Here is a 20,030-nt window from a genome sequence, read left to right on the forward strand (position 1 = left end):
GGTGCACAAGCAGAAACACTTCCTGGTGATCGTTACTCAGCATTTTGTGGGGTTCGCGGGGCTGGCGGGCAGGGGTGCGACGGGCCTTTTCGAGAAATCGTAGGTGGCCTCTTCTCGAGCCTGGGCGCGTCCGATTAAGGCCTGGCTGGCCCCTTCCCAGGTGACCCTGTAGCTCATTGGGTGGCCTCCGCCCGCCATGCATAGTGCAGGCGCCCTTTACGTCACGCATCCCCACTCCCAGGTGGGGTACAGGTGGGAGGCGCCGAAGGTCTCCAGCCCAGAGGACTCCCAGGAGCTCCGCCCCGCGCCCGCCCCAGCCCTGCCCCTCCGGCCCCGCCCCTGCCGGCGGTCCCGCCCCCGTCCGGCCGCATCCGGGAGGCGGGGCGTAGCCCAGAAGCCTAGGCGGGCCCGGGAGGCCCCAGCGGGCGCGCCCCCGCCACACTTACGCCGCGCGCGCCCGCCCGCCCCGCCCACCGTTGCTATAAAGGGAAAGCGGGCTGCGCGCTCTCCAAGCTTCGTCCGGTGCCTTGGATCCGCTTCCGTGTATTCCAGTGTAAGGTCGCTAGTCAGACAGCAGCAGCCAAGATGGTGAAGCAGATTGAGAGCAAGGTAAGCGTTCTGGGGCCGGCCAGGGCGCGGCGCGCAGCCCCGGCAGGTGGGGTGGGCGGTGGGCCGGAGGTGGGCAGGCCGCCCCTTCGCATCTCTGGAGGAAGGGGACGCGGCGACTCGGCCGGGGACTGCGAGGAGCCCGGGCCTGGGCGCTCCCGGGGCGGTGGAGCGTGCCCTGGAGGGCTAGGTCCGGGTAACCTATGCGCCCGGGGGATGCACGCGCGTGGGGAGCGCCCTGGAGTCCTCCATTGCGCCTCCGCCCCCTCCCCACCCCAGCCGGGAAACCGCGATTGGGTGAAGGATGGAGGGAGTCTGCCTTTGGCCCCCATTTGTATCCGGACACGGGCCCGGGCAAGGAGGTGGAGGGCTCCTTGGAGAAAGCCGGGGCTTGCTGGCTGCCACTCTCCCCGGAGAGCGGCGTGATCCACCCGCGCTGGGTGCAGTGAGCTCCCTGGGGAGTGGATTTAGGCCGGACACCCCCGGCTGCCTCCAGCACTGCTCGGCCGCAGAGCTGACGCGTGTTGCATCCGCGCGAAGGGAGCGGTTCCGGGCTGGAGACACCCCCCGAACCCTTTCGCTTGTACAAGTCCGGCCCTAGGGGCCCAGGTGGCGTCAATGAGGTGAAGTCCGGGCCGCGCCCTCGGGACTCCTCCTCCTGCGGCGCAGGGCGTGTTTCCGGCAGCTCAGGCTTTGGAATGACTCAGTCCGCAAGGCTGGGCCCAGGGACCTTCACTGCCCTACCCATCTGTGATTCACCCACGGTGAATTTCGTGGTCGGTGGGTTTCGCTAGAGCCAGGAGTGCCCCTGAGAGCGGCCGCGCCCCGTTGTGTGCTCGTCGGCTTTCTGGTACCCAGACGGCGGTTCTGTCCTTTTAGGAATGACCAAGACAAAAAGTGTTCCATGTCGAGAGTTATTGCAAACTTAATACCCTCCTGCTTGGAAAACTCAGAGCCTAACAGTGTCTGGTGTACTGTGGCCCCTCAAGGAGTGGATGTTAAATGCTGAGGCACAAAACTGAGTGGGAGAAAACTGATGTTGCTCAAACAGTGGGACGAAACCGTTTACCCTGCGATACCGCCCACCCCAGTAAAGCAGGGGAAAGGCGGGTCGCGTGCCCCGACCTGGTTTAGGTGCTGGGGTTAGCTTTGGAAATGGAAGTTTGTCTGTTAATGGTTCCTTATCTTTTTGTTCCTTTTACAACCAGAAAACATAAAGATCGTTGTAGAAAGTTTGGGAAGAGAGATCTTCTATTTCCTAGACGCAACCACAAAATAGTTGAGGTGGTTTTTATTTCCGAGCTGTGTGTTTGTCGTCTAATTTAGCCTGAACACTTTACGTGTAATTAGAAGCTTTTTGCGATCATTTCAATATCTGAAGACATTGCTGGACATTTGGGCAGTTTTCCACGCTTCAGTGAATGTTTCTGTTCATAAGGCTTTATACAGAGTTCAGGCTGTTTCCTCAGGTTAGGGTCTTGAGTGCAGGGTCAAGGGATGTGAACCTTTTATGACTTATTAACAACCTTTTCATTGGTTGAAAAGAGAGTGCCTTGGGCTTCCATGGTGGCGCAGTGGTTGAGAATCCACCTGCCAGTGCAGGAGACATGGGTTCGAGCCCTGGTCCGAGAAGATCCCACATGCCACAGAGCAACTAAGCCTGTGCGCCACAACTACTGAGCCCGCGTGCCACAACTACTGAAGCCAGCACGCCTAGAGCCCATGCTCTGCAACGAGAAGCCACCGCAGTGAGAAGCCTGTGCACCACAACGAAGAGGAGCCCCCGCTCGCTGCAACTAGAGAGAAGCCCATGTGCAGCAACGAAGACCCAATGCAACCAAAAATAAATAAATTTATTTAAAAAAAGAAGAAAAGAGAGAGCCTTAATATTGAGTTTTTTCCACATATTTTTATTCAGTGTCTACTGAGTGACAAACAACAGTCTATGAGGGGAGGAGCGGATGGTCTTCTGCAGAGTCTGGTGACCTCATCAGTAGAACATCTGAAAACCTATGAAAGGAGTGAGAAATCTTTGGTCTATATGAATTGTTTCAGAATCCAAACACTACAAGCAGAAAATTGGTTCCTGGAGCACATTTCAGTCTTTCCCTATTTTAGTTCTCGTAATTGTGGCACCCTCCTCCCCTCATCAATACCAAGAGGTACAAGGGTGACAGTAAATTCATTACCCAGAAAAGCACTATGGCCTGGGGCCCAAAGTCCCTGATAATTAGTTGATGTTCAAAACTATGATCCAGAGTCAATCAAAAGCTAAGCTAATGTTTCTTGTAAATTTTGAGTACGCTTTAGCTTTTCATCCTGATGGACTTCGTGCCGTGGGCCATCCAAGACAACTCTGAGGTTTTGGTAGTTTAGAGCCACTGGGATCCATTTCCGCTCCAAGTGTGTTAATGGACTATAAAAGTGAGGAGGAAGAAATCAAGTTTTTTGAAGAATGGCCACTGCCATTTCTTTTCTTCTTTTTTTCTAATAGTATTTTATTCATTTTTTTAAATTTTTTAGATTTAATTTTATTTTTTTTATACAGCAGGTTCTTTTTTTTTTTTTTTTTTTTTGCGCTACGCGGGCCTCTCACTGCCGTGGACTCTCCCATTGCGGAGCACGGACTCCGGACACGCAGGCCCAGCGGCCATGGCTCACGGGCCCAGCCGCTCCGCGGCACGTGGGATCCTCCTGGACTGGGGCACAACCCTGTGTCCCCTGCATCAGCAGGCGGACTCTCAACCACTGCGCCACCCAGGAAGCCCCAACAGGTTCTTATTAGTCATCAGTTTTATACACAACAGTGTGTACATGTCAATCCCAATCGCCCAATTCAGCACACCACAATCCCCATCCCCCTGCGGTTCCCCCCCTTGGTGTCCATACATTTGTTCCCTACATCTGTGTCTCAACTTCTGCCCTGCAAACCGGTTCATCTGTACCATTTTTCTAGGTTCCACATACATGCGTTAATGTACGATATTTGTTTTTCTCTTTCTGACTTACTTCACTCTGTATGACAGTCTCTAGATCCATCCACGTCTCAGCAAATGACTCAATTTCGATGGGCATTTAGGTTGCTTCCATGACCTGGCTATTGTGAATAGTGCTGCAATGAACATTGGAGTGCATGTGTCTTTTTGAATTATGGTCTTCTCTGGGTATATGCCCAGTAGTGGGATTGCTGGATCCTATGGTAATTCTATTTTTAGTTTCTTAGGAACCTCCATACTGTTCTCCATAGTGGCTGTATCAGTTTACATTCCCAGCAACTGTGCAAGGGGTTCCCTTTTCTCCACACCCTCTCCAGCATTTGTTGTTTGTAGATTTTCTGATGATGCCCATTCTAACTGGTGTGAGGTGATACCTCATTGTCGTTTTGATTTGCATTTCTCTAATAATTAGTGATATTGAGCAGCTTTTTATGTGCTTCTTGGCCATCTGTATATCTTCTTTGGAGAAATGTCTGTTTACGTCTTTTGCCCATTTTTGGATTGGGTTGTTTGTTTCTTTAATATTGAGCTGCATGAGCTGTTTATATATTTTGGAGATTAATCCTTTGTCCATTGATTCGTTTGCAAATACTTTCTCCCATTCTGAGGGTTGTCTTTTCGTCTTGTTTATGGTTTCCTTTGCTGTGCAAAAGCTTTTAAGTTTCATTAGGTCCCATTTGTTGATTTTTGTTTTTATTCCCATTACTCTAGGAGGTGGATCAAAAAACATCTTGCTGTGATTTATGCCAAAGAGTGTTCTTCCTATGTTTTCCTCTAAGAGTTTTATAGTGTCCAGTCTTACATTTAGGTCTCGAATCCATTTTGAGTTTATTTTTGTGTATGGTGTAGGGAGTGTTCTAATTTCCTTCTTTTACATGTAGCTGTCCAGTTTTTCCAGCACCACTTATTGAAGAGACTGTCTTTTCTCCATTGTATATCCTTGCCTCCTTTGTCATAGATTAGTTGACCATAGGTGCATGGGTTTATCTCTGGGCTTTCTATCTTGTTCCATTGATCTATGTTCCTGTTTTTGTGTCAGTACCATATTGTCTTGATTACTGTAGCTTTGTAGTATAGTCTGAAGTCAGGAGTCTGATTCCTTCAGCTCCGTTTTATTCCCTCAAGACTGCTTTGGCTATTCGGGGTCTTCTGTGTCTCCATACAGATTTTAAGATTTTTTGTTCTAGTTCCGTAAAAAATGCCATTGGTAATTTGATAGGGATTGCATTCAATCTGTAGATTGCTTTGGGCAGTATCGTCATTTTCACAATGTTGATTCTTCCAATCCAAGAACATGGTATATCTCTCCATCTCTTGGTATCATCTTTAATTTCTTTCATCAGTGTCTTATAGTTTTCCGCATACAGGTCTTTTGTCTCCTTAGATAGGTTTATTCCTAGGTATTTTATTCTTTTTGTTGCTATGGTAAATGGGAGTGTTTCCTTAATTTCTCTTTTAGATTTTTCATCATTAGTGTATAGGAATGCAAGGGATTTCTGTGCATTAATTTTGTATCCTGCAACTTTACCAAATTCATTGATTAGCTCTAGTAGTTTTCTGGTGGCATTTTTAGAATTCTCTCTATATATAGTACCATGTCATCTGCAAATAGTGACAGTTTTACTTCTTCTTTTCCAATTTGTATTCCTTTTATTTCTTTTTCTTCTCCGATTGCTGTGGCTAAAACTTCCAAAACTATGTTGAATAATAGTGGTGAGAGTGGACATCCTTGTGTTGTTCCTGATCTTAGAGGAAATGTTTTCAGTTTTTCACCATTGAGAATGATGTTTGCTGTGGGTTTGTCGTATATGGCCTTTATTATGTTGAGGTAGGTTCCCTCTATGCCCACTTTCTGGAGAGTTTTTTATCATAAATGGGTGTTGAATTTTGTCAAAAGCTTTTTCTGCATCTATTGAGATGATCATATGGTTTTTCTTCTTCAATTTGTTAATATGGTGTATCGAATTGATTGATTTACATATATTGAAGAATCCTTGCATCCCTGGGATAAATCTCACTTGATCATGGTGTATGATCCTTTTAATGTGTTGTTGGATTCTGTTTGCCAGTATTTTGTTGAAGATTTTTGCATCTATATTCATCAGTGATATTGGTCTGTAATTTTCTTTTTTTGTAGTATCTTTGTCTGGTTTTGGTATCAGGGTGATGATGGCCTCATAGAATGAGTTTGGGAGTGTTCCTTCCTCTGCAATTTTTGGAAGAGTTTGAGAAGGATGGGTGTTAGCTCTTCTCTAAATGTTTGATAGAATTCACCCGTGAAGCCATCTGGTCTTGGACTTTTGTTTGTTGGAAGATTTTTAATCACAGTTTCAATTTCATTACTTGTGATTGGTTTGTTCATATTTTCTGTATCTTCCTGGTTCAGTCTTGGAAGGTTATACCTTTCTAAGAATTCGTCCATTTCTTCCAGGTTGGCCATTTTATTGGCATAGAGTTGCTTGTAGTAGTCTCTTAGGATGCTTTGTATTTCTGCGGTGTCTGTTGTAACTTCTCCTTTTTCGTTTCTAATTTTATTGATTTGAGTCCTCTCCCTCTTTTTCTTGATGAGTCTGGCTAATGGTTTGTCAATTTTGTTTATCTTCTCAAAGAACCAGCTTTTAGTTTTATTGATCTTTGCTATTGTTTTGTTTCTATTTCATTTATTTCTGCTCTGATCTTTATGATTTCTTTCCTTCTGCTGACTTTGGGTTTTGTTTGTTCTTCTTTCTCTAGTTCCTTCAGGTGTAAGGTTAGATTGTTTGAGATTTTTCTTGTTTCTTTAGGTAGGCTTGTATAGCTATAAACTTCCCTCTTAGAACTGCTGTTGCTGCATCCCATAGGTTTTGGATCGTCGTGTTTTCATTGTCATTTGTCTCTAGGTATTTTTTAATTTCCTCTTTGATTTCTTCAGTGATCTCTTGGTTATTTAGTAACGTGTTTAGCCTCCATGTGTTTGTGTTTTTTACGTTTTTTTTCCCTGTAATTCATTTCTAATCTCATAGTGTTGTGGTCAGCAAAGATGCTTGATATGATTTCAGTTTTCTTAAATTTACTGAGGCTTGATTTGTGACCCAAGGTGTGATCTGTCCTGGAGAACGTTCCATGCGCAATTGAGAAAAAAGTGTAATCTGCTGTTTTTGGATGGAATATCCTATAAATATCAGTTAAATCTATCTGGTCTATTGTGTCATTTAAAGCTTCTGTTTCCTTATTTATTTTCATTTTGGATGATCAGTCCATTGGTGTAAGTGAGGTGTTAAATCCCCCACTATTATTGTGTTAATGTCGATTTCCCCTTTTATGGCTGTTAGCAGTTGCCTTATGTATTGAGGTGCTCCTATGTTGGGTGCATATATATTTGTAATTTTTATATCTTCTTTTTGGATTGATCCCTTGATCATTATGTAGTGACCTTCCTTGTCTCTTGTAACATTCCTTACTTTAAAGTCTATTTTATCTGATATGAGTATAGCTACTCCAGCTTTCTTTTGATTTCCATTTGCATGGAATATCTTTTTCCATTCCCTCACTTTCAGTCTCTGTATGTGTCCCTAGGTCTGAAGTGGGTCTCTTGTAGACAGCATATATATGGATCTTGTTTTTGTATCTATTCAGCAAGCCTATGTCTTTTGGTTGGAGCATTTAATCCATTCACGTTTAAGGTAATTATTGATATATATGTTCCTATGACCATTTTCTTAATTGTTCTGGGTTTGTTTTTGTAGGTCCTTTTCTTCTCCTGTGTTTCCCACTTAGAGAAGTTCCTTTAGCATTTGCTGTAGAGCTGGTTTGGTGGTGCTGAATTCTCTTAGCTTTTGCTTGTCTGTAAAGCTTTTGATTTCTCCATAGAATCTGAATGAGATCCTTGCTGGGTAGAGTAATCTTGGTTGTAGGTTCTTCCCTTTCATCTCTTTAAGTATATCATGCCACTCCCTTCTGGCTTGTAGAGTTTCTGCTGAGAAATCAGCTGTTAACCTTATGGGAGTTCCCTTGTATGTTATTTATCGTTTTTCCCTTGCTGCTTTCAATAAGTTTTCTTTGTCTTTAATTTTTGCCCATTTGATTACTATGTGTCTCGGCATGTTTCTCCTTGGGTTTATCCTGTATGGGACTTGCTGTGCTTCCTGGACTTGGGTGGCTATTTCCTTTCCCATGTTAGGGAAGTTTTTGACTATAATCTCTTGAAATATTTTCTCTGGTCCTTTCTCTCTCTCTTCTCCTTCTGGGACCCCTATATTGTGAATGTTGTTGCGTTTAATGTTGTCCCAGAGGTCTCTTAGGCTGTCTTCATTTCTTTTCATTCTTTTTTCTTTATTCTGTTCTGCGGCAGTGAATTCCACCATTCTCTCTTTCAGATCACTTATTCGTTTTTCTGCCTCAGTTATTCTGCTATTGACTCCTTCTAGTGTAGTTTTCATTTCAGTTATTGTCTTGTTCATCTCTGTTTGTTTCTTCTTTAATTTGTCTAGGTCTTTGTTTAACATTTCTTGCATCTTCTCCATCTTTGCCTTCATTCTTTTTCCGAGGTCCTGGATCATCTTCACTATCATCATTCTGAATTCTTTTTCTGGAAGGTTGCCTATCTCCACTTCATTTAGTTGTTTTTCTGGGGTGTTATCTTGTTCCTTCATATGGTACATAGCCCTCTGCCTTTTCATTTTGTCTGTCTTTCTGTGAATGTGGTTTTTGTTCCACAGGCTGCAGGATTGTTACTCATTTTATATATACATATTTTTAATTTATTTATTAGTTTTGTCTGTTGGGTCTTTGTTGCTGTGCGCAGGCTTTCTCTAGTTATGTTGAGCAGTGGCTACTCTTCGTTGCGGTGCATGGGCTTCTCATTGCAGTGGCTTCTCTTGTTGCAGAGCACGGGCTCTAGGCGCACAGGCTTCAGTAGTTGTGGCACTCGGGCTCAGTAGTTGTGGCTCACGGGCTCTAGAGTGCAAGCTCAGTAGTTGTGGCGCATGGGCTTATTTGCTTCTCGGCACGTGGGATTTTCCCGGACCAGGGCTTGAACCCATGTACCCTACATTGGCAGGCGGATTCTTAACCCCTGCGCCACCAGGGACGTCCCTGCTGCCTTTTCTTGAACTCCCAACTTTAACACACAGGCACTTTGCTGAATGCTTTTTTACAAACCACTCTTATGCCTGTTGATTACCTTTGGAATGGGTGTGTTTAGGAAAAGAGATGCTAGGTGCTGCTCTTATTTATCTGCCCCAAATACATTGTTTTGTTTTCAGAATGTTTGTGTTAGTGATGGGGACCTTTATCAATCCTCACTGGTAGTTTCTGGGAGCTAGAAATTATGGTTTGCTTCTTAGTCAGATAGTATTGAATGATTTTCACACTGATGTCTGTTTTAGGCAAACTTTAGTATCCAGAGAATAGAACTTGTCATGAAGTCCTACATGTACCTGGTTCTGTGAGTCATGTTCAGTGAAGCCGGAAGTTATTGCTGAAAAATATTCTAGGTTGAGAGTAACCTCACCTGTATTTACTGAGGGCCAACCATGTTTACAAAACCATGGATTCATCTGACCAGACGTTGTCAATCTTTATTTCCCTGTCTTACCTGGATCTTGCAGTAAAGAATGGCTGGTTTGACCTAAAAAAATCACATTAGGGAAGGCTTTGAAGGAAATTCATCTGGAAAAAATCGGTGATGGTTTGGGAAAACAATTTCTGTACTTCTTACTCTCTGTGTGCCACCTCCACTACACACACACACCTCCCCACGCCCAAAGGTGTGGTGTGTTTATTTGTATGCAGGTTTGTACCTGCATAACTGAACTGGGTACAGAAGTCATGACCTACCCATTCCAGGAAACACCATTTGTGAATTGTTTTCCCCAATGAACATGAGGCAGAAATTAGAAAACTAGAGCAGTAACCTCAGAGGAATTCACTTTAGTTTTTTTTCGTTAACGGTGCATTATTTACTTTCTTCTTTACTTGGACCAAATCTGATCTGATTCTTAGCTTTCGGGGGGGGGGCGTGGTGTTGGTTTTTTAATTAAACCAATGTGACTGGCATTTTTCCCCCCCGTGAAGAAAACCGAGACTTCAGATATAGATGTTTGTGTTTTGATTTCTCTTCATGGCCTTGGTTTTGGTCAGCACCAGCTGACTGTGGTTAAAAAAGAGTCGTCCCTTGTTAACTAGAAGGTTAGGTTGCTAGGGTTACAGTATCAAAACCATTGGTAAATTATTCAGGGAGGCTGGTGGCAAGGGATTTCTTGATCATTTCTACTGGTGGAATTTTATTCAACAAGCATGGCTTACAAAAAATAACAAAGAAAATTCCCTTCACAAGGGACTAACACTTTCATTTGGTCAACAATGAAGGCAGAAATCAACGATAGGATGTATGATCTCAATTCTGGAAACTCCACTAAAAAGAGTATAAGGACATATGCTTAATGTCAACAGTGGGTGTAAGGGTGTGGAGAAGGTTCTTTTCCTTGATATTTATTTTTTTTACCTTTTGGATGTTCTACCATAGACAATATTAGCTTAATCAAAAAGTTTTAGTTTTTAAAATAACTTGTGTTTTAGTTACAAGATTCTGTGCCTTTGTGACTTATTCAGTTGAAGTGTGATTCCTTGGATCAATGAGCATTTAGTGAATGTCTACCATATGTTATACCTAGATTTGATGTGGAAACTTTTTTTTAATAAATTTATTTTATGTATTTATATTTTTTTGGCTGAGTTGTGTCTTTGTTGCTGCTCGCCGGCTTTCTCTAGTTGTGGCGAGCGGGGGCCGCTCTTCATTGCGGTGTGCGGGCTTCTCATTGCGGTGGCTTCTCTTATTGCAGAGCATGGGCTCTGGGTGCATGGGCTTCAGTAGTTGTGGCATGCAGGCTCAGTAGTTGTGGCGCACAGGCTTAGTTGCTCCACAGCATGTGGGATCTTCCCAGACCTGGGCTCGAACCCGTGTCCCCTGCATTGGCAGGCGGATTCTTAACCACTGCGCCACCAGGGAAGTCCAGATGTGGAAACATTTTTAATACAAATGTCTTTATTTTCCTTTCATTTACTTCGTTTGGATGTGGATTAACCAATTAATACTTTATATTTATGAAGACATGAATATTGATACACTGTATACATCCTACTTGTTTCACCTTATCAAATAACATTACACCACAGTAGGATTTCCTCAAACAGTTTATTTGCTTTGGTTTCCTTTTTTTATTAAAAAAATAGGCCCTGAAGGCAGGACCTCCAAATTGTGTTTTGTGTCGCATTTTATCAGGGCCTTTGGAAATAAACGTAACTTAACATCTGCTTTTCTCTTTCCCTTAGTATGCTTTTCAGGAAGCCTTGAACAGTGCGGGAGAGAAACTCGTAGTAGTCGACTTCTCAGCCACGTGGTGTGGGCCTTGCAAAATGATCAAGCCTTTCTTTCATGTAAGTATTTATTAGCCAACTTCTGCTTTTGTAAACTATTATTTGTGTGTCTGGGGTTGGTGGTCACAAAGCTAGGAAAGAAGGACAGTTAGAGGTTTTGTTGTTGTCGGGTCTTTGGTCTAAAAATCATAGCATAACAGTTTAGGTTTGACACATACAGCCTATTGAAGACGACTTTCAGAAGTTAATTTGGTTGGCTTAAGTGGTTTTGTTTTTCTTCACAGTGAAACATGGGCCCTATTTGAAGTTCAGGAATCAGAGTTGATGTTTCAAATTATTTTACACCAAGGAGAATTTGATTCAGGGAAAATGTCTTTTATGCTTACCTGTCCCTAAATATTGGGATCTTTAGTCCCTGCTTTTAAGTTTCCATTTAAGAAGCTTCAGTGTGTTGGCTGCCATTACCCACTGCTAAATCTTTGTGGATTTTTTTTCTAATTTTCTAGTCTCTCTCGGAAAAGTATTCCAACGTAGTGTTCCTCGAAGTAGACGTGGATGACTGTCAGGTATGTGGCTGGAAATTTGGAATAATGTTGAGCTTTTTGCATTGGCCTTTTTCTCTGAATTACACATTGCTTGTTCTCATGAATAAGTAAAACACTAGAATTACAACCCTAGTTAAAAAGTTTATTTCAGAAGAACGGGTAATTGTGCCAATTATGAGCTTACTCCTAGATGTCAGGAGCTAAGTACATCACATCCTAAAATAAAATGGTTAAGGCATCTGTTACCCATCTTTACTAGTCACCTGCCATTCTAAAAGCCCAAGTAATCTACCGAACATTCTGAGATGCTCGACAAACAGAAATTGAAGAGACCAGACACCAAGATGCCTGATTCGAGAGCTGAGAGAAGAATTGGGGGGAACATTTCAAGATTGGTTTAATTTAACAAATGCTCGTTTAGCACTTGGGACCAGGCGCACTGTTCTTTGTGCGTAACAAGTATGGATTCATTTAATCCTTTGTCCTGTCATCATGCCCAGGTTGACCGTGGAGTTACAGTTAGTAAGTAGCAGAGCAGGGATTTAAACGTGTGTGGACAGGTTTGCTTAGCCCCAGCAGGGCAGGAGTGGGTTAGGGTATGAAGTGGCAACAAAGGTGCTGGACCTGGCTTCCAGTCCTGGCCCAGTGACTTCTGCTTTAGGCTCATTCTCGTATCCCTTGAACCTTGGTTCTTCTATGACCAGATCTTGATACCTGCCCCCACCAACCTTGTAAGGTTGATTATTCATTGAGCAAACATGGAAATCCTGCAAAAGGTCCAGAAGGCTCTATAAAAAGGGTGGGGCCGGGGTGGGGAAACGTATGGCAGTATTTTCTAAGCCTGTGGGCACCTCCCAGTACCACATTGCTTATTCCCAGCACATTTCTCATTTCTTTCTTGCTGGACAAGCTCCTTGACTTAAGCTTCACATCCTCTCCAGGAATTCTCCTCTAGTTACTCCCTTTCATGCCCAGACTAGGTTTGTTCCCTTCCTCTGTGTCCCCCTGGTGTCCTCTGCCCCTCCTTTTCGTGGATTGGTGGTTGTCCAGTGGGAGGATCGTGTCCCTTATTAGCACTGTGGGCTTGGTGAAGTTATCTGTTCTGTGCCTCAGGTTGCACCTCTGTTAAATGGCAGCGTTAATCCAGCATCGGAAGGCACTTGTCAGGATCGTGTGAGATAAGACCTGGGAAGTGCTTAGAGCAGCGCCTGGTGCATGATAAGCATTCAGTAAGCTTAGCTATTACTATAATGATCTTTGTGTCTGTCCTTCATTAGTCTGTCAGTTTCTTGGGATCAGGGACCCTGTCTTATTCGCCTTTGTTTCCTCTTTATCAGCACACCTGTCTGTCTGACCTGTGGTAGGTGAAGAATGAATGAATTGGTATGGTTGTCAAGTAAAGTTATTCTGATGTGTCCTGGGTTTTTGTTTTCATTTTTTGCAGTACGCGGGCCTCTCGCTGTTGTGGCCTCTCCCGTTGCGGAGCACAGGCTCTGGACGTGCAGGCTCAGTGGCCATGGCTCACGGGCCCAGCCGCTCCGCAGCATGTGGGATCTTCCCAGACTGGGGCACGAACCTGCATTCCCTGCATTGGCAGGCAGACTCCCAACCACCGCGCCACCAGGGAAGCCCTGGGTTTTTGTTTTAAGTAAGAGTAGATAGCATGTGTTTGTGAAAAAACTCTTGCTCCCTATTTTAACCTAACTTATTTTTTTAAATCTCGTCACCTTAGCCAGGTGAAAATGGCACCTGGAAGGGACTAAAGAAACTGGTACTGACCCTATCAGACAGCAAGTGAATACATTTTTATTTGGAAATACTAACATATGCTAGAGGCTGCACTAAGCCCTCTGCCTACATTGTATCATTTCATCCAGGCAGTGACCATGAGAACTATTTTTATCAGCATCCCCCCTGAACAGATAATGGGACTGCAACACAGAAGGGTAAAAGGTCGATTGAGGGCTTCCCTGATGGCGCAGTGGTTGAGAGTCCGCCTGCCGATGTAGGGGACACGGGTTCATGCCCTGGTCCAGGAAGTTCCCACATGCCACGGAGCGGCTGGGCCCGTGAGCCATGGCCGCTGAGCCTGCGCGTCCAGAGCCTGTGCTCCACAACGGGAGAGGCCACGACAGTGAGAGGCCCGCCTACCGGAAAAAAAAAAAACAAAACAAAAAGGTCGATTGAGGCAGAGCCTGTGGATTTGGCCCCTGTATGGTGCTGGGGCCAGGACCAATGCTTTCTGCCTCAATCCAAAACCTTTGGGAAGTAGGTGTGCAGAGCAGGCCCAGACTTCAATATGACAGCCCCTCCTTTAGATGTGGTTGTCATCCTCATCATCACTCTAAAAGTATGTAGACCTCTAGACCTTGAAGTGACCTTCTCATAAGTTGGGGACCTTTCACTTTGAGCAACATACGATTTTGTGTGTGTGTGTGGTTTTTTTAATACTCTTAATGACAACTCTTACACCATCTAAATAGCCTCATCAACTTTTTGTGGCATTAAAAATTGAATTCCAGAACCCTTTGGTCACCCCATACGCATAGCAATAGTCTGTCAGTTCCTACTTACCTGGCCATTCAGCAGAGTAGCAAGGCAGGTGATTCAAACAAAAAGGAGTTCATTATCAATCCATGAGTTGTTTTTCCCCCATGGAATTTATGAATTACGAGTGGATCTTCTTTTTGTTGCTTTGGAACGCTGTAGATAAAACCATCCCCTGATTTTGGCTCGAAAAGAATCAGATGAGGGATAAAAATGACATCAATTCATTATTTTGAGTATTAGATCATATCATTAAAATAGATGGAATATTTTAGGACTGAATTTTTTTTTATATTTTTTATGCAGATAATTCCTGTCCATGCAGACTCAGGGTACTTAATGTTTATAGTATCTTTGGGGCAAACAACACCTAGTTTTAATAGAAAAATCTCTGAACACTTGGGCTGGAAGAGATGAGCTTTTAGGTGTAATAGATTCAAATGGACAGTTAGGAGGCATGGACATATAATGTGGTACACACACAAAACAACCCTGTATGCATAGCGAAGTGTGAGTACTACTTTTGAAAATGATAGGCTGATCTTATTTCCTTAACAGCAGACTCTACTCCCAACTCTACAGAGTATGATACTTATAAGCTCAAAAGAAACAAAGTAACTTAGGCCTGATAGTTTTGCAACCTTTTAGGATGCCATGTGCTTCCGTTATGAGAACAGCCAGGACTGAGTTAATAACAGGTGACAACAGCAGATTTAAAGTTATTTTGGCTATACAGAGTGCTGAGCTAGAAACCAATGAAACAAAAGTTAATAAGGTAAAATGTAGCCTCGTTACACTTACTAATAAAAACTAATAAAAATCTGAGATGGGCTAAAACTATAGGGATGGAGAACAGAGTGGGGGTGGGGGCTAAGGGGGAGTATTTGACCACAGAGAAGCTACTGAGGAAGTTTTATAGGAGTGAGGGAAGAGTTCTGTATCCTGATTATGGCAGTGTTTATATGACTACACAAGTTCCAGATTGTTTATTTTTTAAAAAAATGGCAGGACCTGGGTCTGTCATTAGAGAGTGGCTAGCTTTCTGTTTTTAAATGAGGGAAGTGATAAACTTGAGATCAAGAATGTTTTTAAAACCTCAAAGGTAACTACTTAATTTTTAAGTGTGCATGCCTTTCAAATCACTACAGGAGTGGACCAGTTGGTCCATAGAACAAGTAATAGAAAACAAAAGAAAAAAAGTAACAGAGGCAGTAGAGATCAAATATTAGTTATAGAACTACTAACCTTTACTGAGGTCCATAAAAGATTTTACTAGATGGGTATATACTGTCTTCCAGGATGTTGACTCAGTATTATTAAAATGCTAGTTAGTACTCTTAGATTCATCCAACATTTTTGGGAAATTGATCATGACATTCGGAAATAATGTAGTCAGGAAAATCCTGGAAAGTATTTTAAAAAACTAATTAGGAGGGAAGTCATAGAGGATGGGAAGGGGCAGGCCCCATAAAGTACATTAGCAGCAATAATTAAAACCATGTGGTCTTGTAACCAGAGTAGATATATAGATCCATGGACAAGACTAAAAAGTCCAAAAAAGAAGAATCGAATCTATTAAACCATGTATTAACCGTTAACCATTTGGGGTTAAGATGTTGCATCTCTACCTTATTCTTCACCCCCAGATACAACCTAGAAGAAAGCCAAACATAAATTCTAGAAAATACTGAACACGTAGAAGTGATACACTGTCAAGCACATTAACTGCCCCAGTTCTTATATTCTTAAGAATTTGATTAACTGTGGCCATTGCAGAAATGGGCCTGAACAGTTCACTCACAGAACTGGAGTCTCCTAAATCCAACAGAGCACATGCTTTCAGTGACTGGCGTAGGGAAGGGCAGATGGATCCTGTTACATGACAAGTCTTAAACTGGATGTCAGAAATCATGATATGTACTGATAAACTGACACATTCAAACTGGGAGGTGGTTTAATCATGTGTGTCTAGAGCCTTTAAAGTGAATATTTTCATCCCCTTAGCAATGCTTACTTTCATGGGTGGGGATTGAACCATAGTGCAGAGATGCTTAGGCAAAATCTGAGCCTTTTACATTGTCGACCAGCAGATGAGTTAAAATGATCCATCCATACAGTGACAGCTTTCAGACCATAGAAAGGTGAGATTATACTTATCTAAATAAGTAAAATTGAAAATGATCTTCTTAAACTGAGCAACTTTAAGGTTTTTTGCCCTGGGACGCGTCTGAATTTATTCACAAGAATGTGCATAACCTAAAAGCCCAGTGTGGTGGATTCAATTATGGTACAGAATCCTGCATCACCTTTAAAAAAAAAAAATCACTTTCTTACCTAATGAGAGAGAATTCTTAATGCTTTAAAAATTTACCATGTAAAGACTTGATTGCAATTTTTTTTTTTTTTGGGGGGGCTGTGCTGGGTCTTTGTTGCTGCACGTGGGCTTTCTCTAGTTGCAGCGAGCAGGGGCTACTCTTCGTTGTGGTGCGCGGGCTTCTCGTTGCAGTGGCTTCTCTTGTTGCGGAGCACGGGCTCTAGGTGCACGGGATCTAGAGCACAGGCTCAGTAGTTGTGGCGCACGGGCTTAGTTGCTCCACGGCATGTGGGATCTTCCCGGACCAGGGCTTGAACCCATGTCCCCTGCATTGGCAGGCGGATTCTTAACCACTGCACCACCAGGGAAGCCCTTGACTGCAATTTTAAGACGTAAAACGTATGAACATGACTTACAACACACTTCAAGTCTTTCTCAAAGCATTGACACCACTTCTGAGCATTTATCTTGTTTCTAGTTTTTTGTTTTATTTTATTGTAAGTTAGGCAGTTGTACCAATGCGGGAATGCTAAGCTCTGGCTAGGAGAGGTATAAGGCATCCAGAATCTGAGAACGGCAATTAGACTATCATTTCCATTGATTGGGACCCTGTATTTTCTGCTGATAAGGCTTTGGGATTAGCGTTTTCATCTGAAGGTTGTGATCAGTATCCAGGTTCTGTTGTCTTTGGGTGTGGAGTACCTTTTTTGATAGGTTCCAGTCTTTGTCAATGGTTGTCTAACAATGAGTTGTGATGTTGGTGTGCTCGAGAGAGGAGGTGAGCTCAAGGTCCTTGTACTCCTTCTTCCTTACTTATCTCCAGGTCCTGTTTTGCATGCTTTTATATGTGATGCAGGTCAGTTGCACCCCCTGTACGTTTCTATGATTAGAAGTGGCGGAAAGGGTGGCTCACACTTTCCAGACCACAGCCCTTCCACTGTGGGTACTATAAAAACAAAACTAACACCCACCTCTTTTGAGGCTTCCGCCAGCTGCTTGCATGAAAGATGGTATCCAACTGGTGGCTTCCAAGTGTCAGGAAGAGACAGGGAAGGGACTGCAGTAAACTGCTGCTCTCCGAGTGCTGGGAGGGGCCAGCCCAGTGTTTCCAAATCTTCAAGCAATTCAGAGATTTTTTTTTTTTAAGCATTTACATGAACCAAGTAACATATCTAGACCAGCTTCAGCCCCCTAGACAACCAGTTTCCAACCTTTTAGCTAAACCAGTCCTTCTACCCTTCTACCTTGTCATCTTCTGGTTTCCCAATTACTCATCCTCAAGGTCCAGAACCTTGACATGTGCAGCTCATCGTCTTCCTGTCAACTCTCCACCCCATTTTCCATCCCGGATTCTCAGACTACAAGGGAATTTCTGGAATTGTAGATTGGTACAATTAAAATGTTATGATCTTCATTTGGATGGTCTTAGCACAGGTTCTTGGGAATTTCCTTATGACTGTTGCTTTCAGTGAGTACTTAGTGCCTGGAATATAGTAGACATTCAGTACATACTAGCCGTTTTATTGCAGCCATTACTGCCCTTGTGCTTCTTGTTGCCCAGCATTTAAAGAAAAAGTAAAGGTTATCTGGAAACAGCAGCGTCCACCACCCTTCCTGCCCAAACTGGCAACAGGACACGTGCAATTTCATAAAGACGTAAAACCACACTTTTCTGCCCGTCAGAGGAACAGGTGAAGTTAGGCTGGTGTGCTACCATTGACTGGTGGCTCAATCTAGGAACCGCTCCTTTTTTTTTGAGGGGGGGAGGCATGCAGCCTGGCATATGGGATCTTAGTTCCCCAACCAGGGATCGAACCCACGCCCCCTGCAGTGGAAGCTCGAAGTCTTAACCACTGGACTGCCAGGGAAGTCCTAGGACCACTCCATTTTTAATTCCCATGCCCCTTACTCCTGAATCCCCAACTGGAAGTCACCACGGTGTTTTTAGCTGACCTTCCTTCCTTTCCTGTGAAAGTTCTTTGGTCTCCGTGGTCTGCTTCTCAGAGTTCTGCCTCCGTGGTTGGTGTCCTCCGCAGCTTTTGCTGCTTAGTTTAGGGCTGTGTGGTTCTTTTCTCACTTCTCTCCTGATCCTCTTTGCAGTGCCAAGCTGATGTATTTGATCCCTAATGCACCTGTTCACTTGAAACTCTTGTCCCAACCAAACCCTTTTCATGGCATTCCCCCCGCCAAACCTGGTGTGAACAAGGTGTTGAGAGGTAGGGGTTGTAAAACAATAACAGAAAAACCAGTGTGGAGCTGTCCCTGTAGATCGCCATGACTTTAAGTTGTTCCTCTCCCTAACTCTAAACTTTCGCCTTTATGATCATCATCTATGTACCTCACTCCAGTACAACTGGGAATAATTCGATTAAACAATTTGAGTCACTGTATAGGATCTGATTCTAGTATCTCTCAAAGATGGGAGTACGTATTAATTACAATTTTAATTGAGAATATAACCAATTTGGCTTTTGTGCTGCCATTGTAGTCCTTGTTTAAGCATATAAAAATTGGCGCTGAGTTCTGGGTAAATAACAGGAAAAAGAATCTGGTTTTAGATCACAGGTACCAGAGCTCAGCACTCCTCATGGTCTTATTTTTATCTTCTTTCTACACCTCCCTTCCCCCCAGGATGTTGCTTCAGAGTGTGAAGTCAAATGCATGCCAACCTTCCAGTTTTTTAAAAAGGGACAGAAGGTAGGTACATCTGACCTTGAAGAAAACCAGCTGGGTAATAGGAAAGCATGATATATAAAAGAAGAAACTGAAGTGACTTACCCTTTACATTGGGAAGCACATCCCTGTTTTTTCCTTTTAAGAATATTTAAATATGTCATTCTTCATTAAGTACATAATGTGACATCTCATTGATAACTGATCTTTGCTAAAACTAAAATCACAGGGATTTGGTGATTAATCCCTGGGATTGGCGCTTCATATTTATATCACAGTGCATTTATCTTTGTTCAGAGGTATTTGTGTAAAAAAACTGAGTCTTGACTTTTGAGGGGTTTTTGTTTTTGTTTGTTTTTAACTTTAAAGAACTGGGTGTTATCCATGGATGTATTAAATAAGCTTATACTTAACTTCCTCTCCTCCCCAGGCCCATTCTGTGGTCATATCTGATATACAAAATAGGGATGCAATGCTACATCTAACGGGAATTCAATATTCTCTCAACAGGTGGGTGAATTTTCTGGAGCTAATAAGGAAAAACTTGAAGCCACCATTAATGAATTAATCTAATCATGTTTTCTGAAGACATGACCAGCCTTTGGCTGTTTAAAACTTGTAATTTTTTTTATTTACAAAAAGGAAGGATCAAGTATGAAGACTATATACCTAACTGCCATCTGATAAGTGACAATAAAATATTAACTGTACCCTTTTTAAAACTGTCTGGTGTCTTTGCATAGTTTTCAAAATAAATGAAAACTGGCCATTTGATGATATTTAATGTCCTAGTTATTTTCATATGTTCTTGATCACTTTTTTTTTTTTTTAAACCTTGTAGGCCACTGATGATTGAAGATTTTTCCTGTACTTCTAGGAAAATCTTGTTGGAGGCAATGCACAGATAATAGAGTAATATGTTAAAATTCTGTTATTATTTTTGACCGTATGCACAGAGAAAGTATTATTTTTTGTTCTAGCAAGCAGATCTCC

General features: G+C 42.9%; 1 protein-coding gene across 1 annotated transcript; it reads left to right on the forward strand.

Annotated features, from left to right (window-relative positions):
• The first annotated feature begins 450 nt into the window (after window positions 1–450).
• On the forward strand, window positions 451–19,816 carry TXN (thioredoxin). The gene is made up of 5 exons (XM_030859037.2): window positions 451–609; window positions 10,914–11,018; window positions 11,465–11,524; window positions 18,996–19,061; window positions 19,548–19,816. The coding sequence occupies exons 1-5, from the start codon at window positions 586–588 to the stop codon at window positions 19,608–19,610; spliced, it is 318 nt and encodes a 105-aa protein (XP_030714897.1). The 5' UTR covers window positions 451–585; the 3' UTR covers window positions 19,611–19,816.
• Window positions 19,817–20,030: the final 214 nt, after the last annotated feature.

Source organism: Globicephala melas, chromosome 6, assembly GCF_963455315.2.
Source record: "Globicephala melas chromosome 6, mGloMel1.2, whole genome shotgun sequence".
Lineage (NCBI taxonomy): Eukaryota > Metazoa > Chordata > Mammalia > Artiodactyla > Delphinidae > Globicephala > Globicephala melas.